The following is a 25,941-nucleotide window of genomic DNA, read 5'->3' on the forward strand; positions in this document are numbered from 1 at the left end:
AACGCCACTGCTCGTGCTCGGAAGCAATGGAAAAGTTTTAGTAAGGAATAACAGGATTCTGTACATTTCTCCCTATACAATTTTGAGCTTCATTGTACTTAATTAGTACAAACGTGTAACTGTGGACTTACAGTTTATCTTACCTTTTTCAACATTCCGTTTTTGCGAGAAAACATTTTTCTCTGCCTCATTTCCTATTAAAAATGGCAATAATTTCGATACAAGCCATCACTAGATGATGCCGTGGTGAATCGTATATCGTTATAATTGTAATAACTAAAGAGCTGCTAATAAACACTTCTTTATTTCAACTAGTTTCAGTCCACAGGCCATCATCAGATACCATAAGATATTTAAAACAGGTTACATGGCTTATGGCGACCAACATAAGACTAGTCAACGTAATAAAGCAGCATCAAGGAGGAGCCGTGCGACATAAACGAAAGTTGGTAGGCGTGTTTCTACATCTCAAAGATGATGGCTATTAAAATTTCGTGCCAGTTGCATAAGAGCCACTAGGAGGATGCAAATTAGACTTGCTTTAAAGACAGGCTGTAACGGTCGTGAGCGTTAATGAGTTGATGTTAGTCAAGAAATACCTTTAAGATGACGAAGACGGAATTCTCAGCACCTCACTGAGTTAGAACGAGGTAATGTAATAGGGCTACGAGAAACTGGATTTCCCTCTGCGATGCTGCAGAAAGACTTGGCAGGAATGCACCCACTGTACCTGATTGTTGGCAGCGGTGGTCACGGGAATATTCGGTCGCAAGAAGACCGGGCTCTGCACGGCCATGTGGCACTAGCGAGAGAGGAGACCATCGTGTTCGCTGCATGTCTTTGGCGCATTATAATGCATCTGCAGCAGCAATCTGAGCAGAAGTTGGCACTACAGTGACACAACGGGCTGTTATAAATCGGTTACTTCAAGGATACTCCGAGCCAGTCTCCCTGTAGCTGCATTCCACTGACCCCATTTGAAACTACACTCATGCTCATAAATTAAGGATAATGCTGATACATGGTGAAGCAACGCTCTGGTGGGCGGTTTGTGAGTTTAAATCGCCTCGGGGTATGAACGTGCGGTGCATTTGATCTGCGGTCGTCGCACCGTGGCGTTGGCAGAAGTTCACATACAAAGAGGTGTGTTGGTGCATGTTAGAGTATGGTGCAGGGAGTAAGTGTGCAGACGTTTTCAGACGTGCTGATGATGACTGTGTGTTGAAAATGGCTCAAAGAACACATATTGATGACTTTATGAGGGTTAGAATACTAGGGCGACTGGAGGCTGGTCAAACACAGCAGGTCGTAGCACGGGCCCTCGATGTGCCACAAAGTGTGATCTCAAGATTATGGCAAAGATTCCAGCAGGCAAGAAACGTGTCCAGGCGCTGCAGTACGGGACGTCCACAGTAAAACACCACAAGAAGACCGATATCTCACCATCAGTGCCCGCAGACGGCCACGGAGTATTGCAGGTAGCCTTGCTCGGGACCTTACCTCAGCCACTGGAACAGTTGTTTCCAGACACACAGTCTAGAGACGGCTGAACAGACACGGTTTATTCGCCTGGAGACTTGCAAGATGCATTCCACTGACCATTGGTCACAGGAGAGCCCGTAAAGCCTGGTGTCACGAACATAGTACATGGTCATTGGAACAGTGGTCCCAGGTTATGTTCACGGACGAGTCCAGATATAGTCTGAACAGTGATTCTCGCCGCGTTTTCATGTGGCGTGAACCGGGAACCAGATACCAGCCCCTTAATGTCCTTGAAAGGGACCTGTATAGAGGTCGTTGTTTGATGGTCTGGGGTAGGATTATGATTGGTGCACGTACACCCCTGCATATCTTTGACAGAGGAACTGTAACAGGTCAGGTATATCGGGACGTCATTTTGCACCAGTATGTTCGCCTTTTCAGGGGTGCAGTGGGTCCCACCTTCCTCCTGATGGATGATAACGCACGCCCCACTGAGCTGCCATCGTGGAAGAGTACCTTGAAACAGAAGATATCTGGCGAATGGAATGGCCTGTCTGTTCTCCACATCTAAACCCCTTCGACCATGTCTGGGATGCTCTCGGTCGACGTATCGCTGCTCGTATTCAAACCCCTAGGACACTTCAGGAGCTCCGACAGGCACTGGTGCAAGAATGGGAGACTATACCCCAGCAGCTGCTTGACCACCTGATCCAGAGTATGCCAACCCGTTGTGCGGCCTGTGTACGTGGTGACCGTATCCCATATTGATGTCGGGGTTGGTTGGTTGGTTTTGGGGAAGGAGACCAGACAGTGTGGTCATCGTCGGGGTACATGCGCAGCGAACAGTGGTATTTTGTAGCGCATGTGTTTCGGGACGGTTTTCTCAGCTTATCACCAATACCGTGGACTTTCAGACCTGTGTCGTGTGTGTTCTCTATGTACCTATGATATTAGCGCCAGTTTCGTGTAGTGCCACGTTGTGTGGCACCACTTTCTGCAATTATCTTTAATTTATGAGCAAGAGTGTAAAATGGTTGTGTATTCTGATGAAAGCTGGTTCTGCCTCGGTGCCAGAGATGGCCTTGTGTTGGTTAGGAGGAGGCCACTTGAAGATCTGCAACCAACCTGTCTGCTTGCTAGGCAAACTGGACCTACACCTGCAGTTATGGTCAGGGGTGCGATTTCGTATGAGAGCAGGATCACGCTAGTAGATATCCCGCGCACATTATGCTGCGATTTGTGAACAGCATTCCAAGGTTGTTTTCCAACAGGATACCGCTAGCCAACGTATCGCTTTTGTAACCCAGCATGCTCTCGAGTGTGTCGACACGTTGCATTGGGCTGCTCGATTACCTGATCTGTCTCCAGTCGAGTACATATTGAACATCATCGCACGGCAACTCCAGCGTCATCCAAAAACAGCATTAACTGTCCCTGTATTGACCGACCAACTGCAATAGGCATAGAGCAACGTAGTGCACGCACGTCTCCATGCTTGCATTCAAAATTCTGGCCATTACACCCGGTTATTAACGAACCAGCATTTAACATTTATAGTGGCTTATCTGGTACTTAAATTAACCTGTGATTTTTCAATGATAAGCTCTTAAATGGATCACCGAAAGTTCATTACTCTACAGAAATTATTTTTTGGTGTTGTGATTTTTTCCGTCAGTGTATTTTACTATTTGGCATCAGTAATTTGTGATGTATTTGACGCTGCTATCTGAAGAATAGCAGATAGCAGATAATGTTCTGCGAACAGAAACCAGTTAAAATAAAGAAGCAGCTCTTTGCTGTGTACTACAACATTTAGTACTTACGAGCTGTGGGGCATCACCAGGAAAAAAAGGCAGGTTCCTGCTGTGTACGGCTGATACTATTAAGGAATGCAGCAGTGCGTCTCATGCTCACCTTTATCGACAAGGTTGTCGGCCACTGTGTCATCGGCGCCTATGTCCTGCAGCAGCTGGCGGTGCGACAGCTCATCCGGATGCTGCAGGTAGTACTCTGGCGTGTGGCCGTCCTGAAAAACAGAATGAAACAATTGTAACATATGATTTGAAAGCCTACCGAAACGACTGTTCGGAGTAGGAACTATACAGTTTGCATTATACGAGGCATATTCCGAGAAAGGGCCGCTTGCCTGTGTTTAAATGTTGGTAGCTCTGCACAAAGTTGCACGAATCCAGTGCCATTTGTTGACTCCTTACGAAGCTACAGTAAGTCATTGTTTAGATTCAGTAATTGATTCCGACAGAAAGCAAACAACAGTGGCTTCGGAGGCCGCTGTTCCATCAGCTGCAAAGTGTGAGCTTTGTATGCAGAAGGATCTACAGCGTGAAACGTGGCAGTGGCATGGTATTTCCCTGTCTGTGCTTATTTCTGAACATAAACATTCTACAGTCTCTTAATTTGAGGAAAAATATAACTTGTTGTAGAACAAATCATAAAATGTGGTGCTGTAACATTGTAATTTGTTGATAAAAGCCACCTCTATATCCGACATTTGGTTTGAGTATTTAGCGATTTTTAATCTAGCAGAGTATCAGAATTCGCGGTTGCGAGCGGCAGTGATGTCTGACCATTGTTATGCAAGGTAACACAAGGTGGACATCAAGATACACTTTGTGCTCAATTTGCAGGCATGGAGCACGTAATGAAACTGGTGGTACGAATGATAAATTTTCTGAAGTCGCATCTTTCGTTACATCGTCAGTTTCAATAGTTTCTGTTGGAAATGAACGAAGAGTATGGAGACGTTCGGGGCCGGTTTAAGGCCCAAGTAACGCAAGCACCAAGCTGACAGGGAAGCCAGAGACGCCCCTAACGCAAAATTTGTACATAGGGTGTATCGTAATCAATAGTGAGAAGGACCCATTTCCACGCTAACGAAATTTATATTTATTTTTAACGGTTTAGCGGGAGACCAAGGAACGGCAGCTAATGATGAGTGCGGGAGGGAAGAGGCACCAAATAATATGGTGCTTGTGTGAACAAATGTTCTCGAACCAAACCTGGAGACGTTATGTATTAGTGCGAAGTACCATGATTAAGTCGAGCGGCATGTCTGCAGCAATTTTTCGGTTTCATACCCAACATTGCTGAATTTCTGAAGCAAAAAGGAAATCGAGAAGATACGAAACAGACTGGAGACCTCGCATTTTTAGTGGACTTGATTTCACGGTTGAACGCCGTCAACGGGACATTACAAGGTGAGAAACAATTTATTTCTGATTTGATGAAGACATTTGATGCATTTTAAAAGAAAATCGCATTGTGGAAGGGACAACATCTCATGAAGAGCACAGTCCGTTTCCCTAAGCTCACTAATGTTCAAGAAAATGCGAATTTTGAAGAATTCATCGCGACACTGAAAGAATTATAGAAACAATTTTGTAAACGTTTTCAGGACACTGATAGTCTCACATCTATTTTAGAGCTATTTTTGGGACCGCTTGCTGTTTCAAATGCCTTTGCAAGTCCAGATGGAACTGATCAATCAGCAGTTTAATTCCCTTTTAAAAAAGAAATTATTTTACGTTAAAACATACTTGAGCTCTACGAAGTTTCACTTGGGAAGAGTTTCCACAACGAGGCTGCAAAAGTGGTATCAATGTTCTTATCAACATGCAGTTGAGGTTGTCTCCATATCCGTACACGTCCATCCACTCGATAGAATTTGAAACGAGATTCGTCCGACCAGGCAACATGTTTCCAGTCATCAACAGGGCAATATCGGTGTTGACGGGCCCAGGCGAGGCGTAAAGCTTTGTGTCGTGCAGTAGTCAAGGGTAGACGTGTGGACCTTTGACTCCGAAAGCCCATATCGATGATGTTTCGTTGAATGGCCTGCACGCTGACACTTGTTGATGGCCCAGCATTGAAATATGCTGCAATTTGCGGAAGGGTTGCACTTCTGTTGTGTTGAAAGATTCTTTTCAGTCGTCGTTGGTCCTATTCTTGTAGGATCTTTTCCCAGCCACAGCGATGTCGGATATATGACGTTTTACCGGATTCCTAATATTCACGGTACCATCGTGAAATGGTCTTAGGGGAAAATCCCCACTACATCGCTTCCTCGGAGATGCTGTGTCCCATCGCCCGTCCGCCGACTATAACACCACGTTCAAACTCATTTAGTTCTTAATAACCTGCCATTGTAGCACCAGTAACCGATCTAACAACCGCACCAGACACTTGTTGTCTTATATAGGCGTTGCCGACTATTTACATATCTCTGCATTTGAATACACAGGTCTACACCAGCTTCTTTTGCGCTTCAGTGTATGTGTGTGAAAGACTTTTTTCGATTATGAAACTATATAAGCCACGATTACTTGACGAAGATCTGCAGGAATGACTGAGTCTGGCCGTGTGCCGTTAGTTTCTGCCTGACATAAACTTTATTACGTCTTCAGAGAACCAAAAATAAATAATGGTGAGCACAAGTTTTCTTTGCGTTGTTGAGAAATATGAAACCAAGCCACATACAAGCTATCCAACGTTTCTTGAGCGTCTGTGTTGCCATATAATGCACCGCATTAGCAGCTTCCCCCTCTTCCCGTTCAGACAGCTTGGTGTAGTGGTGAGGGATGTGTGCACTCAGGTGAGAGAGATCCGCATGCATGGGAGATCTCTGCACACATGCAGAGTTCTAGGCTGTTCCTGTGCTAAACAGTGGCAGATGGTCTTCTGCTTACAACTGAATGTGAAAACATAATAATCTTGGAGAAGCTTGTGGGGCGAGACATGAAGTAATTTCTTAACTGTCCTGTCGTTTTAGGTATAAAGTTCCATGTGACAATTTATTTTGTCTGATATCCCACTGGTGTCGGTAGTTCATCATACATTGCAGAAACCATGACTTAATTAGTGGCTCCCATGAAGGCTCCATGAATGTTTCTGGTGTGATATGTATTTATCTTTGGTTTGACATTGATACAGATGCACAACAAGTTAACTGGATAGGACAGAGCTTCTACGACACAGTCTGATTTTACCAGATAAGCTGGGTACTTATTTTCTGGTCAACCAGCCTTTTCTAAGGCCCAGCATTTAATTGAAATATAGGGCATGTACCACCAGCTGGGACGCGACGTCAGAACTCGTGCAGATCAAGTGTGGTAGGCGAGTGTTTGGTAGACTGTATCGTAGCTGATGCCAAATGAGTAGCAGTAAGCAACATGTTGAAAGGTGGGTTCGCAGTTGCGCTATATTACGTGCGCCTGTAACTCAGTCAGCCACAACTGTGGAGAGCTGTTTTACTTGGAGACATTGTATGTTCTGTGTTTTTAACATGTACAAACAGTGACAGGTGAATGGGTTACAAGGTGCTCAAATATATCATGAGTTGTGCCTAGTTTATTGACCTGTAGTCATGAAGGGAAAGTGGTCGTACAAAGGGAACCAATCCAGTTTACAGGTCACTGAAATCGTGCAACTGTTGGACCAGAAATTGGGATCTCTTCGACCACTGATGTTCTTTCTAACGAGTTTCATCACGCTGGACTCATTACCATTCACACGACTGTCTCGGTTCAGTTCGGATATCACAAATTAACTCCTAGAAATATTTATATACTAATAACAATAAATTTGACCCAGAAAAAGCACAAATTGATCCGATAGAAACAGAAGAGAGAAACACAAAAAAAGACAAGGTAAGCAAGTGGGCTGTTAGGTCAGAGAATGAAGTCCCAAATAAACCAGGAACAAAGTACACTGAGGATAGAAAAAGACTCCATGGAGAGAAAATGAGAGAATCATGGAAGATCAGAATGAATGCTCAAACGAGGCAGAATGCTTTGCGTGATCCTACAGGATCTCGACGCAAATAACATAATAATAATAATAATAATAATAATAATAATAATAATAATAATAATAATAATAATATCAGTACTAAACACATCAATCTGGCATAAATTCCAAGATATTGCAGTTAACAGAAACATATCACTTAAAAAGTATTCTTCCGAAAATTTGAGAACTACATATGTTATGCAACTGATTTAAGCGCTATAATAGAACAAAGTCGAGCAACTTTGACAACGTCGTAATTTACAAGAATTAAAATCAAAGTGTGTTCTCGCCATTATGGGTATTTCACATAGCACTAAGATTGTGAACACTGGATCTTAGACTATGGCTATGGGTGCCTTTAAAAGGGAAGGAGGGGAGGGGAGGGGGAGTATGCTGATATTTTTCCAGTCGGGAAACTTCGTGCAGCTAGTCATGCTGCTAGCCCAAGCATATGGGCTAACAGAAAAGCTTTGTGTTAAACACAGCTTGTCATTTATGTGACTTTTAGTTTTCAAGTTCTAAAGTTAGTTGATAAATTTCGAAGTTGTACATTCCTGACACTGGCAGAGTGGGGGCGATTTGTAGTATAAAGACTCCAAACGCCAAGATCACTAGTAAAGTATTTACTTAGACGACCGGTCTCGGTAAGACTGTGTTAACATCTACGGATGTGCAGGGACAGAACCAGATTAACAGGCTAATAATTTTACAAAAAGTGTAACCAAACACAACTGGTATGTTCGTACATATGGCAAAACTATATGCCTTCAACTGTACAAATCACACAATCTCTGCCGTCTGCGCTTTATACTGTGTCATATCGCAAATGTCTGTTTGTAAGGATCGTGGAACACGCTGGATATCGGCATGTCATAGCGAAAATAACTGTATATATAAAACATAAGGTTAATGTGCGGAATGCCAGCGTTCATGCTCAGTCACAGCTGAATACAGATTACCATAAATGTAGATTACAATAAATACAGATTACGATATGAAGTGAACACAGCATTACATAATAAGCTCGCCACATGGCACTACAGTAGTACAATTTATAATTTACAATTTTTTTAAACCCCATCTGGTGCATGAACGCTGTTATTGTTAGATGCGTCGTCTAGTAGGATAGCAGTGAGTTTCATTAGCATACCAGAAACAGGTGTTTCTATGTCAACTGCTAGCGTTACTTAGACATCAAGCTACAAGTTTTTCGTGTAATGAAGAGTAATTTGTATAGTACATCTTCTTTATTTATGTGGTTTCATTTGATGGTTTATCGTACCTATGAAACAGCAAAATTCGGTTTAAAAAATCTTCACTCCATGTTTAGGCAAAAACAATTGTAGGTAACCTAGACATCGAGCGACACATTATGGTTCACCTGAATTTGGTAACAAATTTTATATGAAGCGGAGTTAATGCGCAGTCTACACAATATTTTACCTGAATTATTGCTAACTTATTATAATTTTCACTGTGTCTATGACGTTAATGTATACCGTTAACGCCATTATCAATGTCTAGACCACGATAAAAATTAACCTAGACATTAGGTAACACTGTACAGGTACATAGATATCAGGCTTTAATGATAATAATGTAGCAAAATACTTTACAAGTATATAATGCCTTCATGAAATTCCACCATTGTTGTTCCCAACCCTGGGGCCTTATCTTGCATGTGATGAGGAAAGATGAAGGGCAGGAATTGCAAACCTCGTTAAAAAACCTAGGTCCATCTGGCTCCAGATGGTAGCACCCTGTGAGGGCCCATGCCTAGGGTTACAGGTGAGACTCCAAAATCCAGACACGTCTGTGTGGTAGCCCCCGGTACTCTGGTTAGCGTCTGTTTGCTCTTTGAGATGATCGGCTGTGATTGAATCTTCCGAATCTCGAAACTCCAGTCGAAGCTATGTGAGATCCTTTGGGATTTCACCACCAAAATCTCAACACAAACCAATACTCATGACAGAACAATGGGAAAGAATCCACTACTCTGGGCCCCAGTCAATAAGACTGGCCAGCAGACCTGATCATCGGATTCCAGGGGATCAGGCATCTCATGAAAAGAAGAATCGGAGTTTCACTAAAAACCTCAAAACTAAGAGAATATTTTACATGGGAACACTCAACACGAACACACCACTGATACCAGATAAACTGAAACAACTGACAAACACCATGGATAAATTCAAAATCAAAATTCCGGCAATAGAGGAAATACGATACTCAGACGAGAACCACTTTGACTCGTGAAAACTACTGAATATACAAGAGGAACCCCCCAACTATTCCAGGAGGAAATATCAAACTCTTCGGAAGAGGATTTGTTGTACACAAATTGATACTGGACTCTGTAAAAAATTTCACTTCAAAATCGGAAAAATATCAACACTCACAATACGCTCTGGAAACAAATCCTATACACTAATCAATGCACATGCTCCTTCAAACAAATACAAAAAGAAAATCCACAGATGATAGACGATTTCTGGGAAGATCTGGAAGAAACCACCAACAAAATCCCCACGAAGCATGTGAAAGTTTTACTTGCAGTTTTAATGCCAAATTAGGCAGAGAAAGAAAAAAATGGCTCTGAGCACTATGGGACTTAACATCTATGGTCATCAGTCCCCTAGAACTTAGAACTACTTAAACCTAACTAACCTAAGGACATCACACAACACCCAGTCATCACGAGGCAGAGAAAATCCCTGACCCCGCCGGGAATCGAACCCGGGAACCCGGGCGTGGGAAGCGAGAACGCTACCGCACGACCACGAGCTGCGGACGCAGAGAAATAAAATTCAAAGTCAATACAGGAAAACACAGGGCCCACAAGCTGACAAACAAGATGAAGAGAACCTGATAAAATTTTGTAGGAATTTCGATCTCAAAATCACGGCTACGCAATTCCAGAAGCCACCAAGAAACTAAGAACTTGGAAATCCCGCAACAACGCCCTAGGAAAATTTCAGATGTATCACATTGTGATATCCATGAAAAACACCGGAGAAATTATGAATGTAAGAACAAGGAAAGGATTTGTCGAATCCGATCTCTACCTACTCCAAATTAAAGCGAAATTTATACCCACTAGGCAGATCAAGAGGACCAACGGAAATTTCCGAACAGACCCAGAGTATGTACAATTAAACAAGAAAGAAATAACAGAAAAAATGAAGAAAATCAACAGTAACGACTGAACAGAACTCTCAGAAGAAGTTAAGGAACAGATAAAATTTGGGCAACCACCGAGAAAAATGACGACACAGATGGTGGAACATGTCACGTGATAGAGGCACAGAAGACAGTATATTAGCCTGGAAAGGATTTAACAGTCGTAGAACATCCGAAAACATCCGAGAAATGTGGAACAGCTCAACAGGATACAGAAGACCACTTCGAAAATAATTTTTACAGAACATTCAGAGAAAACATAGAGGATACCAACCACCGAGCTTATGCGTCAAAAGGCAAGATGGAACGCTGGCCCGCATCTCGTGGTCGTGCGGTAGCGTTCTCGCTTCCCACGCCCGGGTTCCCGGGTTCGATTCCCGGCGGGGTCAGGGATTTTCTCTGCCTCGTGATGGCTGGGTGTTGTGTGCTGTCCTTAGGTTAGTTAGGTTTAAGTAGTTCTAAGTTCTAGGGGACTTATGACCACAGCAGTTGAGTCCCATAGTGCTCAGAGCCATTTTTGGAACGCTGGAAATAAATCCAAAAAAGAACTGTGAAATATTAGCGCAATACTTTGACACACTACTAATCTGTCGTAAACCAATGCAGATACTCCAGTTTGATAAGCCAGAACCCAAACTCCATTCCAAACAGTCAACACACCAAGAGGTTGTGAAAATAATAACATACTGAAAAATAACAGAGACCTGTAGAATATGGGTTGAATGCGAAAATCTGGAAATTAGGACCCGGAAACATCACAACGAAAATACACAGAATCGTCAAAACTCGGAAACAGATAGGAAGTGGCCTGTCAGCCATTGCATTTAACTGGGTTTTGGAGAAAAAATCAAGGCATGGACAAAGGCGTCAACAGGTTGAAGATAGGGAGACAATGATAGAATCACCAACATAAAATGTCTGGCCTATGCCGATGGTACAGCCATCATAACAAATAACAGAAACGAAGCCAAGGAAGCTCTAGATACACTACACGAAATCTCAACCAAAACAGGACTGCAAATCTCACATGAAAAAACGCAATACATGGACATTCAATGACAACAAAGTAAGGAAAATAACACAAGTAGAAAGTTTTAGATGCGTGGGAGAGATTATACATTAAACAGGACAACGTGACATCCAGTCAAGAAAGGATCACAAACCTACAAAAAGGATGAAAGCTTACATGGAACAATTACAACAAAAGAAGTATTTCCATCAATGCTAGATTAAGACACCACAGTACATTAGCCTTACCAGAGGCCTTGCATATCTAAGAAACAGCAGTAATCAAGGGAACAATGAAAATCAAGGAAGTGAAAAGACAAGAGAGGAAAATACTGAGAAAGATCTGTGGACCAGTTCAGAAAGAGGGAATCTGGATAAAGAGACAACCGAGCGAGGTGGCGCAGTGGTTAGCACGCTGGACTCGCATTCGGGAGGACGACGGTTCAATCCCGTCTCCAACCATCCTGATTTAGGTTTTCCGTGATTTCCCTAAATCGTTTCAGGCAAATGCCGGGATGGTTCCTTTGAAAGGGCACGGCCGATTTCCTTCCCAATCCTTCCCTAACCCGAGCTTGGGCTCCGTCTCTAATGACCTCGTTGTCGACGGGACGTTAAACACTAACCACCTGGATAAAGAGACAAACAAAAGAACTGTAGAAACAGACAGAAACGATTAAAAACAACATCAGGAAAAGGAGGACAAAATCCTATGGACACATACATTGGAGGAACGAAAATGATTGACCAATAAAATTTTTAACATAGTGACTATTAATATAGTGAAAACCAACTGGGTAAAGAAACCCATGGAGGACGTCAAGAAACTGAACATCTCCACCGAAGACAAGACAGAAAAGAAAAAGTACAGTGAAAAAAATCAGGAAACAGGAATTTCAGCAAACGCTCAAAGAGAACAGGAAAGAAGGGAAAGAAGACAGGAAGAAGAAACACAGTGAATATATGTAAGGTATTTGGGAAGAAAAAAGAAAGAGACAGAAAAAGTGCCATGAAAACGGGGAATTAACGTTAATAATAATAACAATGCCATCATGAATGGAATTTGAGTTGTTACCAGAGCTATCTCTGAATGTTCAGTTGCACATAAAAAATCGCAAATAAGATTGTGTATTTCGACGTATGGTACACAGTATAAGAAAGAACGGTTCGATGTTCTAGTTACACGTCACTAAGACTATTATAAGAGTTTTCTTTAATATGAGAATAGTTTTATAACATTGTCTGGTCAACACCACTAAAATTCCTGATTGGATTGAGAACCAGAAAAGGATTATGAGAAAGGTGACTATTTTGAAAAACATTTTAATAATGATTTTAAAAATCGTTGTTATTGTACAGCTTTCTTAATTGATACCATAACAATTCTTAGTACTGTATAATTGTGCCTTGCGTTGTGTAAAACTAAATTGTAAACTGTGGTACTCCAGTGCCATCTGGCGAGCTTACGATGTAGTGTTTACTTGACATGAAAGTTGGACATATATAGGTGGACTGGGCATTTATTTGCGGAGAGTTTCAGAATAAGTGGAAATATCATGTCATGAGATAGAAACAGTAGCGACATCTGTGGAATAGTCGACTTGAGGCAGACAATAGTATCTCTGAACTTATTTATCTTAGGCTCAGTTGTAAAGCGTAGAGTAACCGAGTGTTGGACGTGGAGAAAGTTGGCAGAACATTTAGCGCAATTGAAGGAGGATTTTGCTGAAGAAAATTGTTAGGAATTATTCATCTGATGGGAGGACTTACAGCCGCAGCATTTACGGTACAGAGAGAATGGCTTTGCGTTATGGATACAGATGTTTTAAGGTAATAACTTTTTGTTGGCACGTATTAACAACGTTAGCGATTCTTGCAACACAACACACCACCTCCCCACTTCAGTTTAGGTCATTTTAGTTTAATTCATTTCAATTTTCACTTCTAGTAAGAAGCCATTTCTAGCATGAGGAAATCATTGCAATCTTTCTCCCAGTAGTTTAGTTTTACTCTAGCATATTTTATCTGGCGCGATTTCTTCATGCTGTGTTGTTGCTGCTGATTATGTAATAATATATCAGGTGAGATTCTTTTCATAATTTGTTGGTTTTTTCACTTCTCATCCCACGTTTCCACTGCACAAATTCTAAGCACATTCTTTGTAATTCAGATTTTTAATGGATCAGTGAACATAGTTTCTACGTAATTTCAGTGTTTCGATTTTTTTGGGTAATGCACAGTTTGATTTTGGTAGTGGTTTTTGAGTAACAGTATTGATTTAATTTCCTGCACAGTGAACGCCAGGTAGTTTTGTCTTTATGTAAATGTGTGCACTGAGAGACGCTGTTCACAACAGTAATTTCAGTTTAACCTTTTGTAACAGAAGACAGTACAGTCAGTTTTGAATAAAGAGCAGGGAAACATTTTAATGGTCTTGAGCGAACAAACGATCGAATCAGAGCAAATAACTTTCAGACATCGCAGTCTGTATTCAGCTGTGGCATGAGCATGAACCCTGGTAGTCGATGCATTAATCTTATGTTTTGTATATACAGTTATTTTAATTATGACAAGCTATCGTCCGGAGTGTTCCACGGTCTTTACACATACATTTGTGATATTACACCCTACAAAGGGCAGACAGCCGAGATTGTATGATTTGTAAAGCTGAATGTATTTAACTTTTCCATATGTATGGACATGTCAACTGTATTTGGTTACACCTTTTGTAAAATTATTATACTCTCAGTCTAGTTCTGTCCTTGGAGATCCGAGAATAGTAATAGCATTACCGAGACCGCTCATCTAAATAAATATTTTACTAGCAGTCTTGGTTTTTCGAGTTTTTTCGAAGTTCAGTTTAGAAATTGATATAGGCCCTATGTAAAAATATAAATGCTCTTAGTAACGCGTTCACCCAGAGATGACCCCATGACAGTTGTGACATATGGATATCGCAAATTGTGTATAAGGTATGGAACATAGATGTTTACGAACCAACACAAACAGACGGAGAATGTCAAACGTTTTCTGTTCAGTGCGTTGCGAAAGGATGAACTGTAAACGGAGCAACAATCATCGTTTGATGTTCACTGAACGTATACCAATAGCGGAAACCAGAAAGTTCAAAACAAAACAGGGTCGTTTTAGACTTAGCAATATGATGACAGAGTGAGCACTTCGTACAGAACGGAAAAATGCCAACACTGTTCGTTGATACGCTACAGCAACGCAGAATTAAAACAACAGTCAAGGCAGTAACGCCATTCAACTTTGCCTAAACTGAAAACAAAACCAGTATCCTTGCTCATGTCAATAAATGATGGCCATTGTTTTCAGTATTAAAAGGGCATTCTTTTAGATAATTTCGTAGAACGTAGGTCAAGACATACAGCTGACCTGTGCATAAAACGCTTACCAATTCCAAGCGTGCCATCCAAAATCGATGGAATGGGAAAGTGTCGTTCGGGACGGTCCTTCTGCGGATGACGCACGTTCCCACCGCTGCCCATGTCAAGAATAAGGTTAGGATTACCACTGAGAAGGCATGCGCCCAAATATTATTATCTCTTTGGCAGTTAATACAGTGGGTTGATGAACAATGGTTTAAAGAATATGCGGAAATAAATACTGGCATTGTCAATTGGTTCAATGTAGAGGAGTTGAAGATGCTCGGCGGACGTTATAAATAGTGCTCAGAATTGAATGGCGATTACGTGTAAAAGTGAAGACGATCTTCAGAAAACTAAAATGGCCTATAAAAGCAATTTTTTGTATGTATTATTTTATCTCGAAACGACGCCAGGTTTTTGAAGCAAGATTTGAAACTACAGCATCTGGGAAACTGAGGAACTTCCATCTTTCTTGTCCTCTGCATTGATTCACCGACTTCAAATAAAATGTGTTAGAATGGACAATGATCGTTGCACGTCTCTTCTCGCAATAACGTACAGAATTCTTTTTAAAGTGCGGCGCACCATGTGTTGTAACTGAAGCAGTGATTTAATTTGAGTCTTAGCCAGTTGGCAGTCATGCCTTAGGACGTGACCTCAGAGAGGCAAGGACCAGCCTCTGGTGGAATTTTTGAGAGACGTTGAAGTCACCATGAGTTAAAGTTTGCATTTTTATCTCGAACTGCTCTTTAATGGTCCATGTAAAGTGCACTGTTGGGCAGATTCACAATGCATGCCAAGTATTGTGATAGACGTTAGGTATTTTCCCAGCAACGTTAAATGGAAAACAACAAAATTTAAATCCTGCCAGGAGGTAAGACTCACCTAAGAGGTGCTAGTAGCGGGAAATTGGCCGTAACTAGTAAGATTTCCTGCATATGAGACATCAGTCAACCACTCTTTTGTCGGTAGTTAGCGATCCACCGACAATAATAACCGTTCAGTACAGAAATCGCACTAGAATTCGTTAGGGAGGTTCCAGTGTGCAGGTGTCGTGTTATAATTAGTTTCTTCCAATTTTTGTAACCGATTTCTGAGCCCAGTGATTGAACAGGGGAGGACTTACAGGGCAGTGGATGGAGCCTTTAAATAACTGAAGCAGGTGTCATTGGAAGATGGGCTTGGCAAGGATTAGTTCAGATAACAAACTACGTTTCATGGAGGTATGTTCCATCTTCGCAATTAAATAATAGGCAGATTGTATTTTGGCACACGCGTTAACTAATCATTCTTGAAATGCTCTATTTTGGTATAAAATTTTATCACAAAGATGTATTTCTCCTTCCAGTGTAAGCAATGACGCCTCCTGAGTTGTAAGGCTCCAAACCAGGTTCAAGTTCGTAAACAGCACACCCATTCAGCCTTATTCATCACCTCCTACAAGAAAACAAATTGAAGAGATCATACATACAGTAAAGAACAACGAGGCTCCAGGCGATGACTCGATCATTGCCGAACTGTGGAATAATCCTGGAAAAAGGGCTAGTGATAAACAAACTCAGATAACACGCAACACCTGGTAGACCGAGGAAATTCCAGGGGGCTGGTTTTCCGCATTGACCCACCAACTTCATAAGAAAGGTAATAAATGGACAATTATTGTGACTTCTCTCTTCTCTTAATAACTACAACATTTTTCCAAAGCTCTTCGGACTATGGTAGAAAAGGACTCACAGCTGGATCGATAGCATGGATATTGCAGGAAAGGACGTTCATGTGCCGAGCATGTCAATAATGTTAAATGTTTTCTTTCTTTCATGGAATGTAGACGTAACAAATTCGTAGCGTCCTTCGTAGATTTCAAAAAGGCATTTGGTTCAATTGACCAAATAACTCTTATCGAAATCATAAAAAATTTGGCTTACATGGCAAAAAAAGGTTATTGTCTAACAGCCTCTTACTGACAGCAGCTACAAAGTGGAGTTCATGAGAGAGATCTGAAATATTTTCGAAATCTGGTAGGGAGTCCGGCAACGAGACAGATTCTCGCCTCTACTTTTCAGCACTGTACTTTGGAAAGTGATCTGCGAGCAGTGAAAAGGAATGAGTGACAAAGATGTTGGAATCAAACTTGGCAACAGAAATATGAAATTGACAGTCGACTGTCTGACCTTTGCAGATGGCCTCTAGGTATTTTTTCTGATGCGCTAGGCACAGTTGTAGAACAAGACAGTGAAATGAAGACACAAATAGCAAAGGTGGGACTCCAATCTCCATAGAGATTATCAAGTCACAGCCCAGAATACTGCAGGTAGAAGAAGAGGATATCAAACGAACGGAAAAGTTTAAATATCTAGTAGAGTGGATAGAGCCGAACATCTCTAAGAAAGAAGCCGTTGCATTATGGATCAGAAAAATGGAAACAGCATGTCAATTAGTCTAAGAAAAGACGAAATCAATGTCTCTTAATGCCAAGGTACGACATTACTGCATGGTAATATGACCAGAGATTCAATATGCTTAGGAACGGCTTGCTATGAATAGAATAAGTCTGATCGAGAAATTAGAAATCAGAGAAAGAGTGAGTTTGAGGAAAATCTGAGGTCCAATCAAAGAAAATGATGAATTCAGAAGACAGCACAGCTATTAACTGTACACAAATGTAGAAAACATCACAGACACTGTCAGTAGGAGACTTCTAATCAAGCTGCGGGCCGCCTATGGGGTATCGTCTCAGTTGTGCGACTGGATTCGTGATTTCCTGTCAGGAAGGTCGCAGTTCGTAGTAATAGACGGCAAATCTTCAAGTAGAATTGAAGTGATATCAGGTGTTCCTCAGGGAAGCGTCCTGGGACCTCTGCTGTTCCTGATCTATATAAATGACCTGGGTGATAATCTGAGCAGTTCTCTTATGTTGTTCGCAGATGATGCTGTAATTTAACATCTAGTAAGGTCATCCGAAGACCAGTATCAGTTGCAAAGCGATTTAGAAAAGATTGCTGTATGGTGTGGCAGGAAGCAGTTGACGCTAAATAACGAAAAGTGTGAGGTGATCCACATGAGTTCCAAAAGAAATCCATTGGAATTCGATTACTCGATAAATAGTACAATTCTCAAGGCTGTCAATTCAACTAAGTACTTTGGGTGTTAAAATTACGAACAACTTCAGTTGGAAAGACCACATAGATAATATTGTGGGGAAGGCGAGCCAAAGGTTGCGTTTCATTGACAGGACACTTAGAAGATGCAACAAGTCCACTAAAAAGACAGCTTACACTACACTCGTTCGTCCTCTGTTAGAATATTGCTGCGCGATGTGGGATCCTTACCAGGTGGGATTGACAGAGGACATCGAAAGGGTGCAAAAAGGGGGAGCTCGTTTTGTATTGTCACATAATAGGGGAGCGAGTGTGGCAGATATGATACGCGAGTTGGGATGGAAGTCATTAAAGCAAAGACGTTTTTCGTCGCGGCGAGATCTATTTACGAAATTTCAGTCACCAACTTTCTCTTCCGAATTAAAAATATTTTGTTGAGCCCAGCCTACATAGGTAGGAATGAACATCAAAATAAAATAAGAGAAATCAGAGCTCGAACAGAAAGGTTTAGGTGTTCGTTTTTCCCGCGCGCTGTTCGGGAGTGGAATGGTAGAGAGATAGTATGATTGTGGTTCGATGAATCCTCTGCGAAGCACTTAAATGTGAATTGCAGAGTAATCATGTAGACGTAGACGTAGACTGTTTTGTGTGGAACTGAATTCTCGTCTTTTTTCTATGATTGGTTTCAGAGCTAAAACATCGCTGGCACAAAATCTTCCTCTATGAAAGCTTGCTTACTGTTCCAATAAAATTGAATCAGAGTTTTTTGAAGCCTCTGATTAATTATTTTGCTGTAGATTTTATAGGAGGCATTCGGAAGTTGCATTCCCTGTAATTGGTTGTTTTACTTCTGTTTCCTCATTAAATTGTGAAATAACTTCAGCACATCTCCATTCTTCTGGAATTTTCATCTATATGGCAACGAATGTTGTATAGACGGAGGATTCTGAATTCTAGAAATGTTTAAACATATGTTATCAGTTCTGAGATAACTCCATTTAATAGAAGTGTCTTTCTATGTTTTGTTTTCTTGAATGCCTACTTTAATTTTGTCAAATCTATTAGCTCTGTCTTTCCCTCTGCTCTCTGTTCCACTGGCTCTTCTGCATCTGGATTATACCATAATTTTATATATTCTGTCTACTGAAGGAATAATATTTCTATTTGGAGTACCTTCACTGTTCTTTTCAGCTATCTGATCATTTTATATGCTGTGTCCTGTATACCATGTATGTCATGTGCAAATCTGCTTATAAATGTATCCTTCAAAGATCTATGTGGCTGTTTTTTGGTTTCATTTCTGATTTCATTATATTTTTCTTTTGCTTCCTAAGTCCGTTTCTGTAATAACTCCCTGTTGCAATTTTTTGTCCTTAATGTCGTTTTATAGTGTTTCAGAATTTGTATCAGGTTATTTGTTTTGGTGGGTTTTCGTGTATGACTGTTATTTTTTGTTTTATAGATTGTTATTTGGTTTTCTTTCTGTTATAGAGTTGTTGTACTATATTTGTGTATCTCAGTGTTATTTATTTTTGTATGGCTGTTTGTTTCAAAGGTAAATGTGTAATTCTGTTTATCATTGCTTGGAAAAAGGCCTAATTTTGGTATTTTGAATAGCAAGAGTTGTAATTTATCATATGTTTGATGTTTCCGGCTTTCTATGTGTTTTGACGGTATGCTTGTTATTAATGTTGCATATTTTTAGGTTCGGAAAGCCAATGGACTTATTGGTTTTCATTTTACATGGTAATTTTATTTTTACATGTAAGTTCTTGGTGGATTAGTTGGGCAACTAGTTGTGGTACTTTTATGTACATAATGCATTTTCTACATATGCGTAATAACAGGCCATTTTCTTTAAGAGCAGATTTTGTGACAGGAAGACTTTTCCTTTTAGCTTACTCAAGAAAATATCAGCTAGTGTTCAGTCTGTTCTGTTGCCCATGGCTGCTTCATCTGCTTGTTTGTGGATTTTCCATCAAATTTGAATTAGGTTTGTGACACTGAAAGTTTGAGAACCTCTGTCATTTCTTGCACACCTGTGAAAGGTAACATTCTGTATTTTAGATTTTGTTGTATGAGAACTTTGTTTCGTTTATAGGAGTGTTGGTGTATATAACTATACAAATATTGCTTTGTTTGTAACTTTTTGTCCTTTACATTGTTGGACAGTGTTCTGGAGTTTTTGCTTGTAAATTTCCATTCATGCATTTTTTTGGTTATGTGGTATGGTGGGATGTATCTACTGTTTACTATGAAGCTTAAAGGAATCAGTGTTTTATGTACTTTTGGTTGACTCCTTAGTATTGGTGGCCGAACACTCTTAACAATGCTAGATTTATTTTCGTATTCAGTTAACATTTTGTGACAAGTCTTAATGGTTTAAGTTGCATATTTATTCATGGAATCTGTTTGCATTTCTTTAATATTATTTTTTCCAAAGACGTTTATAACTTTATTTGCGTGATCTGTGTAGTTAGTAATAATTGTGCTCTTGCATGATTGTTTATTAGATTTGGTTATGTTAATGAGCGTGCTATGTTCTAATTTTGTGCATTGGTTATATGTATTCCTGCTGTGTGCTTCATTCAGGTGTTTGTGTAAGTCTTCGTAGTACAAATGTGTTACTTCTTTCTTTCCTTCCTCTGGTGCGTAGGTTCCTATAACTGTTAGATATCCTCTATCAAATTTCAGTCTCATTGTGATGACCTTTTCGTTTACTGGTGCATACTGCTGTATGTTATCTTCCCATTTTCTGTCTATTAAGACTTCCACTCCATTACATCTCCTTTGCTGAGATGTTACTGCACACAAAGTAATCTTCTAGATACCTGGTACCTTTAACTTCTTTTTCTGTTTCTGTAATGACTGCTATACTGATATTGCTATCAAGACTTCCACTCCATCACATCCTCTTTGCTCAGATGTTACTGCATATAAAGTAATCTTCTAGATATCTGATTCCTATAACTTCTTTTTGTTTCTGTAATGACTGCTAAAACGATACTGTAACCGTTGAGTATTTTGTTAAGCTCAATCTCGTGTGTCCCCAGACCTTGCACATTCCACGTGGCCACAATGAGTAACGCTTAAGTTCTGAAATTTTTATCTTTTTCTTTGCCTGATCATCATCCATGATTTTCGGTTTTTATCGAAGGTTTATTTTGAGGCTTGCAAATATGAAGAGTTTCACATGGACAGGCTGCCAGCGTTATCACATAACCCCCAACATGGACGACCATGTTTTGTTTTAAGGATTTGGTCCCCTAGGAAGAATGGCTTCACCATGCCAGTGGAGGCCTTCCTCCTCCACGGATGATAAAATGAGAAATGAAAATGAAAGAGACCTTTGGTCCTCGCAACATAGTACCATTGGGGTCGAAGAAAAACAAGAGTTGGCCAAGATGGGCCAAGAGACTTAGCTAAAGTTCCATGTGATTGCCACCCACATAGCCTCAAGAAGGGACCTCCCTAGTACGACTACTCTTTGTTTGGTTTCTCACTTACTGACCAATCTGGCACACATGGCCCTAGCAGGAGCTTAGCTCCCGCCAGTATAGACCAGTGAAAGACTGAGACACATAAACCTCTCCATTAACGTTACGGTGGAGAGGGTGCCCTCTATGTAGCTCTATTTAAATGACGCTCCTCGAGCCACTGATGCAATTGCCGTTGTACCTCCAAAGGCGTGTCTCACAGTTGATTGAACTTCAGGGACGAGTTTTACGAAAGCCAGCTGACAAATAATGTCTCCTAATTGGAAAGCCCTTAAAGCCTTTTAAATAAAACAAACGTTATTAATAGTCTACGTCCATATTTTCATGTCTACATATTTATTTCTCAACATAGTCACCCTGTCGACAAACTCATTACTCCAAACCAGGGACTTATTTGTTGGTACCGTTACTGGCGCTTCATCTGATCAGAATAGCAATAATTAGGGTAACAAAGTAAGACAAAGCAAAGATGATGTTCTTTACAGGAAATGCTCAATATGTCCACCATCATTTCTGAACAATAGCTGTAGTCGAGAATAATGTTGTGAAGAGCACTGTAAAGCATGTCCAGAGTTATGGTGAGGCATTGGCGTCGGATGTTGTCTTTCAGCGTCCCTAGAGATGTCGGTCGATCGCGATACACTTGCAACTTCAGGTAACCCCAAAGCCAATAATCGCACGGACTGAGGTCTGGGGACCTGGGAGGCCAAGCATGACGAAAGTGTCGGCTGAGCACACGATCATCACCAAACGTCGTGCGCAAGAGATCTTTCACGTGTCTAGCAATTTTTTTTTTGGTTCTAATAAAACCCCATGTCATTCCAAGCATGTGTGTCAATTTTTACCTCTCTGTCTACATTATTCCGTGGCTTATTAAGTTTTCAAATTTATACTGACTTTTTGATCACCCGGTACTATGACAGTTAGGCGGGAAGTGAGAAAACTTGGTTTTCATGGTCGAGCGGCTGCTCATAAGCAACACATCACGCCGGTAAATGCAAAACGACGCCTCCCTTGGTGTAAGGAGCGTAAAATTGGACGATTGAACAGTGGAAAAACGTTGTGTGGAGAGACGAATCACGGGACACAATGTGGCGATCCGATGGCAGGGTGTGGGTATGGCGAATGCCAGGTCAACGTCATCTGCCAGCGTGTTTAGTGCCAACAGTAAAATTCGTAGGCGGCGGTATTATGGTATGGTCGTGTTTTTCATGGGGAGGGCTTGCACCCCTTGTTGTTTTGCGTGGCAGTATCACAGGACAGGCCGACATTGATATTTTAATCACATTCCTGCTTCCCACTGTTGAAGAGCAATTCGTGGATGGCGATTGCATCTTTCAACACGGCCAGTGGCGGAGTGGTTACACGATAATAACAGCTCTGTAATGGACTGGTCTACACAGAGTCCTGATATGAATCCTATAGAACATCTTTGGGATGTTTTGGAATGCCGACCTCGCACCAGGCCTCACCAACCGACATCGATACCTCTCCTCAGTGCGGCACTCCGTGAAGAATGGACTGCCATTCCCCAAGAAACCTTTCAGCACCTCATTGAACGTATGCTTGCGAGAGTGGAAGACTAAGGGTGGGCCAACACCATACTGAATTCCAGCATTACCAATGGAGGGCGCCACGAACTTGTAAGTCATTTTCAACCAGGTGTCCGGATACTTTTGATTACACAGTGTACTTTGCACACTGTCAAGTTACATGCTACAACTTGGAGCCCTCTAGAAGCAGAAGGTTGCAATAAGAATATAGAAATTAATAAAAAAAATTATTTAAAAAGGTTTAAGAGGTTTTTACGTATATAATTCGAAGACATATTTTTCAGCACCCCTCGTATATTTCGATCATGGCCTAGAAAGGAATCTTAAGCTAGGAAGTCGAGAACGTGGAGAACGATAGGGCGTGCTGCGGCAGTACCTGGTCGAGAGCATCGGCGCGGGCGCCGAGCGCGGTCAGCAGGTGGTAGTAGTGGCCGTTGTCGGCGAGGCAGGCTGCGTAGTGGAGCGGCGTGCGGCCGCGCGCGTCGCTGGCGGCCAGCGTCTCCGGGAATCGCGCGCCCAGGTAGCGCACGACGTCGGTGTGTCCCAGCAGCACGGCCGCGTGCAGCGGCGTCGGCCTGGCAACGCAGCCCGCGTCGCGCGCCACTGCGAAGCGCCGCCGGTCCAGCGCCGCCTGCAGCTCGCGCACGCTGCCCGCGCGCGCAGCCGCGTGCACCGCTGCGATCTTCTCCTGCACCGCACAGCAAACGGGCTCTGTACAGCAAGGGGCTGCCATCCTACTTACTAGCGAAAAAGCTAGCCACACGAGCACGAAGCTTTTAAAAACGAGTCATGCATTATATTCAAAATTACTTTAGGATTGACAGCTGTACATTTTAACTTGGCAGCCGGCCGCTAGCGAAAACAGACGAGGACTCGAGCCCTCTGGTAAAGACCAAACTTGTTTGTCAAATTCGCTCTTTTCTATCCACATGTTTGTCAAATAAAAAGCACTCCGTCGTCAGGTCACGAGTGCCCTACGGGGACCATCCGACCGCCGTGTCATCCTCCGTGGAGGATGCGGATAGGAGGAGCGTGGGGTCAGCACACCGCTCTCCCGGTCGTTATGATGGTATTCTTGACCGAAGCCGCTACTATTCGGTCGAATAGCTCCTCAATTGGCATCACGAGGCTGAGTGAACCCCGAAAAATGGCAACAGCGCATGGCGGCCTGGATGGTCGCCCATCCAAGTGCCGACTACGCCCGACAGCGCTTAACTTCGATGATCTCCCGGGAACTGGTGTAACCACTGCGGCAAGGCCGTTGCCTCGTTTGTCAAATAAGTACGTATTAATCCGTACTCTCAAACTTAACCTCACTTTTGGAGAAGCTGTCACACTGTGCGTTTCGTGTCGTGAAACACTACGTCCAGTCACACTGACGCGATCACCTGCCAGAAGCCTGAATAGCCACCTTTTGTAGCACGGACGGCTGCGAGACTTCCGGAAAGGGAATCAGTGAGGTCCTGTGAGGTACCGACAGGGATGTCGAGCCGTGTAGACTCCACTGCCGTCGTCAACTGTACCGGATTTCTCAAATGGCTCTGAGCACTATGGGACTTAACTTCTGAGGTCATCAGTCCCCTAGAACTTAGAACTACTTAATCCTAATTAACCTAAGGACATCACACACATCCATGCCCGAGGCAGGATTCGAACCTGCGACCGGATTTCTCAGTTGTGGATTCCTGGAGAGAGCAGCCCAATCGAGGTGGTCCCATAGATTCTGGGCTGGGTTTTCATCCAGTGTCTCGGATGGCCAGGAGAGTACGGTAAAATCATCCTAGTGCTCTTCAAATCACGTACGTAAGCCGCGAGCTATGTGACGTATTCCATTGTGCTAGTGGTACATGCCATCGTCCCTACAAGAAGAAACTGCATGTACGGGTGGACACGCTCTTCAAGGGCAGATGCATACTTTTGCTTATCCATTATGGCTTTCAGAACGGCGAGACCAGCAAGGGAATGCCACGAAAACACTCTTCAGACTATAAAGCTCCTTCCTCCGGTTTTCACCCTTCCGGCGAATGTCTGTTTTCAGACGTTTCACGCTGTACACACCAACGGCCATCTGTCCGATGGAGCATAAAACGTGATTCATCTGAACAGACCATCTGTCACCGCTCACTTGCGGTATTCGAGTGCAAATTCCAGCCTTCGTCACCTATGAACAGCAGCCAGCTTGGGTGCATGCACCAGGCGCCTGCTGTGGACAGCCTTATGTTGAAACGTTCGCTGAATGGTAGTTGAGGAGACACGTCTGGGTAGTCAGTTGCTCAACAGTTGCACGTGTATTCGCCGGTACATAACTCCACATCCGTTGTTCACCCCTGTCATCTATGGCCTGTGGTGCACCACACTTGCCTCAGTGCCGGGAAGTCAAGGGACCAACGAACCTGAGTAGTTTGGTCCCTTATGAATTCACACACATTTGAACATTCTGAACATTCGTCAGCCACTGCCGACAGACAGAGTTGCCAGTGTTTTTCACCACTAGCACTAGTACGTGGCCTTCGCATCGGGAGTGACCAGGATTTTGGTATTAGTCGTCAATCTTATCTTCGTACATCGTTCTTCTACCAAGTAAACCTTAGACTGTTTTTTGTGCGACTAGTGGCGTGGTATCATGCACGGCACAGGTTTTGGTAGGGACTCTTATTGAAGCACTCCAGGTGCAGTCAGCGCTTGGGCCAGAGCTCGATGGGAGACTGGTTTGGAGTGGCGCTGCTCCACCCTAAATACCCAGGCTGTGTAGAGATACTAGAGGCACTATTTTCGATCACAGGGCACACGGAAGCAGAAACGTCCTGATATAAAACTTTGACTATTTAATCATTAAGACCTTCAGCCTACGTTCAGACTTGTGCAAATTCAGTGCTAGTTGCAAAACTTTACGAACTGTTGTAAGTCACAACTTTTCCCCAACAGGAGC

At 42.3% G+C, this 25,941-nt stretch overlaps 1 protein-coding gene across 1 annotated transcript in view; it reads right to left on the reverse strand.

The window, feature by feature from the left end:
• LOC126175594 (inversin-A) overlaps positions 1-25,941 on the reverse strand; it is a 238,318-nt gene that overhangs the window by 137,000 nt on the left and 75,377 nt on the right. Inside the window, exons 5-6 of the mRNA XM_049922458.1 lie at positions 23,389-23,700; positions 3,397-3,508 (exon numbers count right to left, since the gene is read on the reverse strand). Of these exons, the coding sequence (XP_049778415.1) occupies positions 3,397-3,508; positions 23,389-23,700 (424 nt within the window). The remainder of the gene's footprint in view (positions 1-3,396; positions 3,509-23,388; positions 23,701-25,941) is intronic.

Source organism: Schistocerca cancellata, chromosome 3, assembly GCF_023864275.1.
Source record: "Schistocerca cancellata isolate TAMUIC-IGC-003103 chromosome 3, iqSchCanc2.1, whole genome shotgun sequence".
Lineage (NCBI taxonomy): Eukaryota > Metazoa > Arthropoda > Insecta > Orthoptera > Acrididae > Schistocerca > Schistocerca cancellata.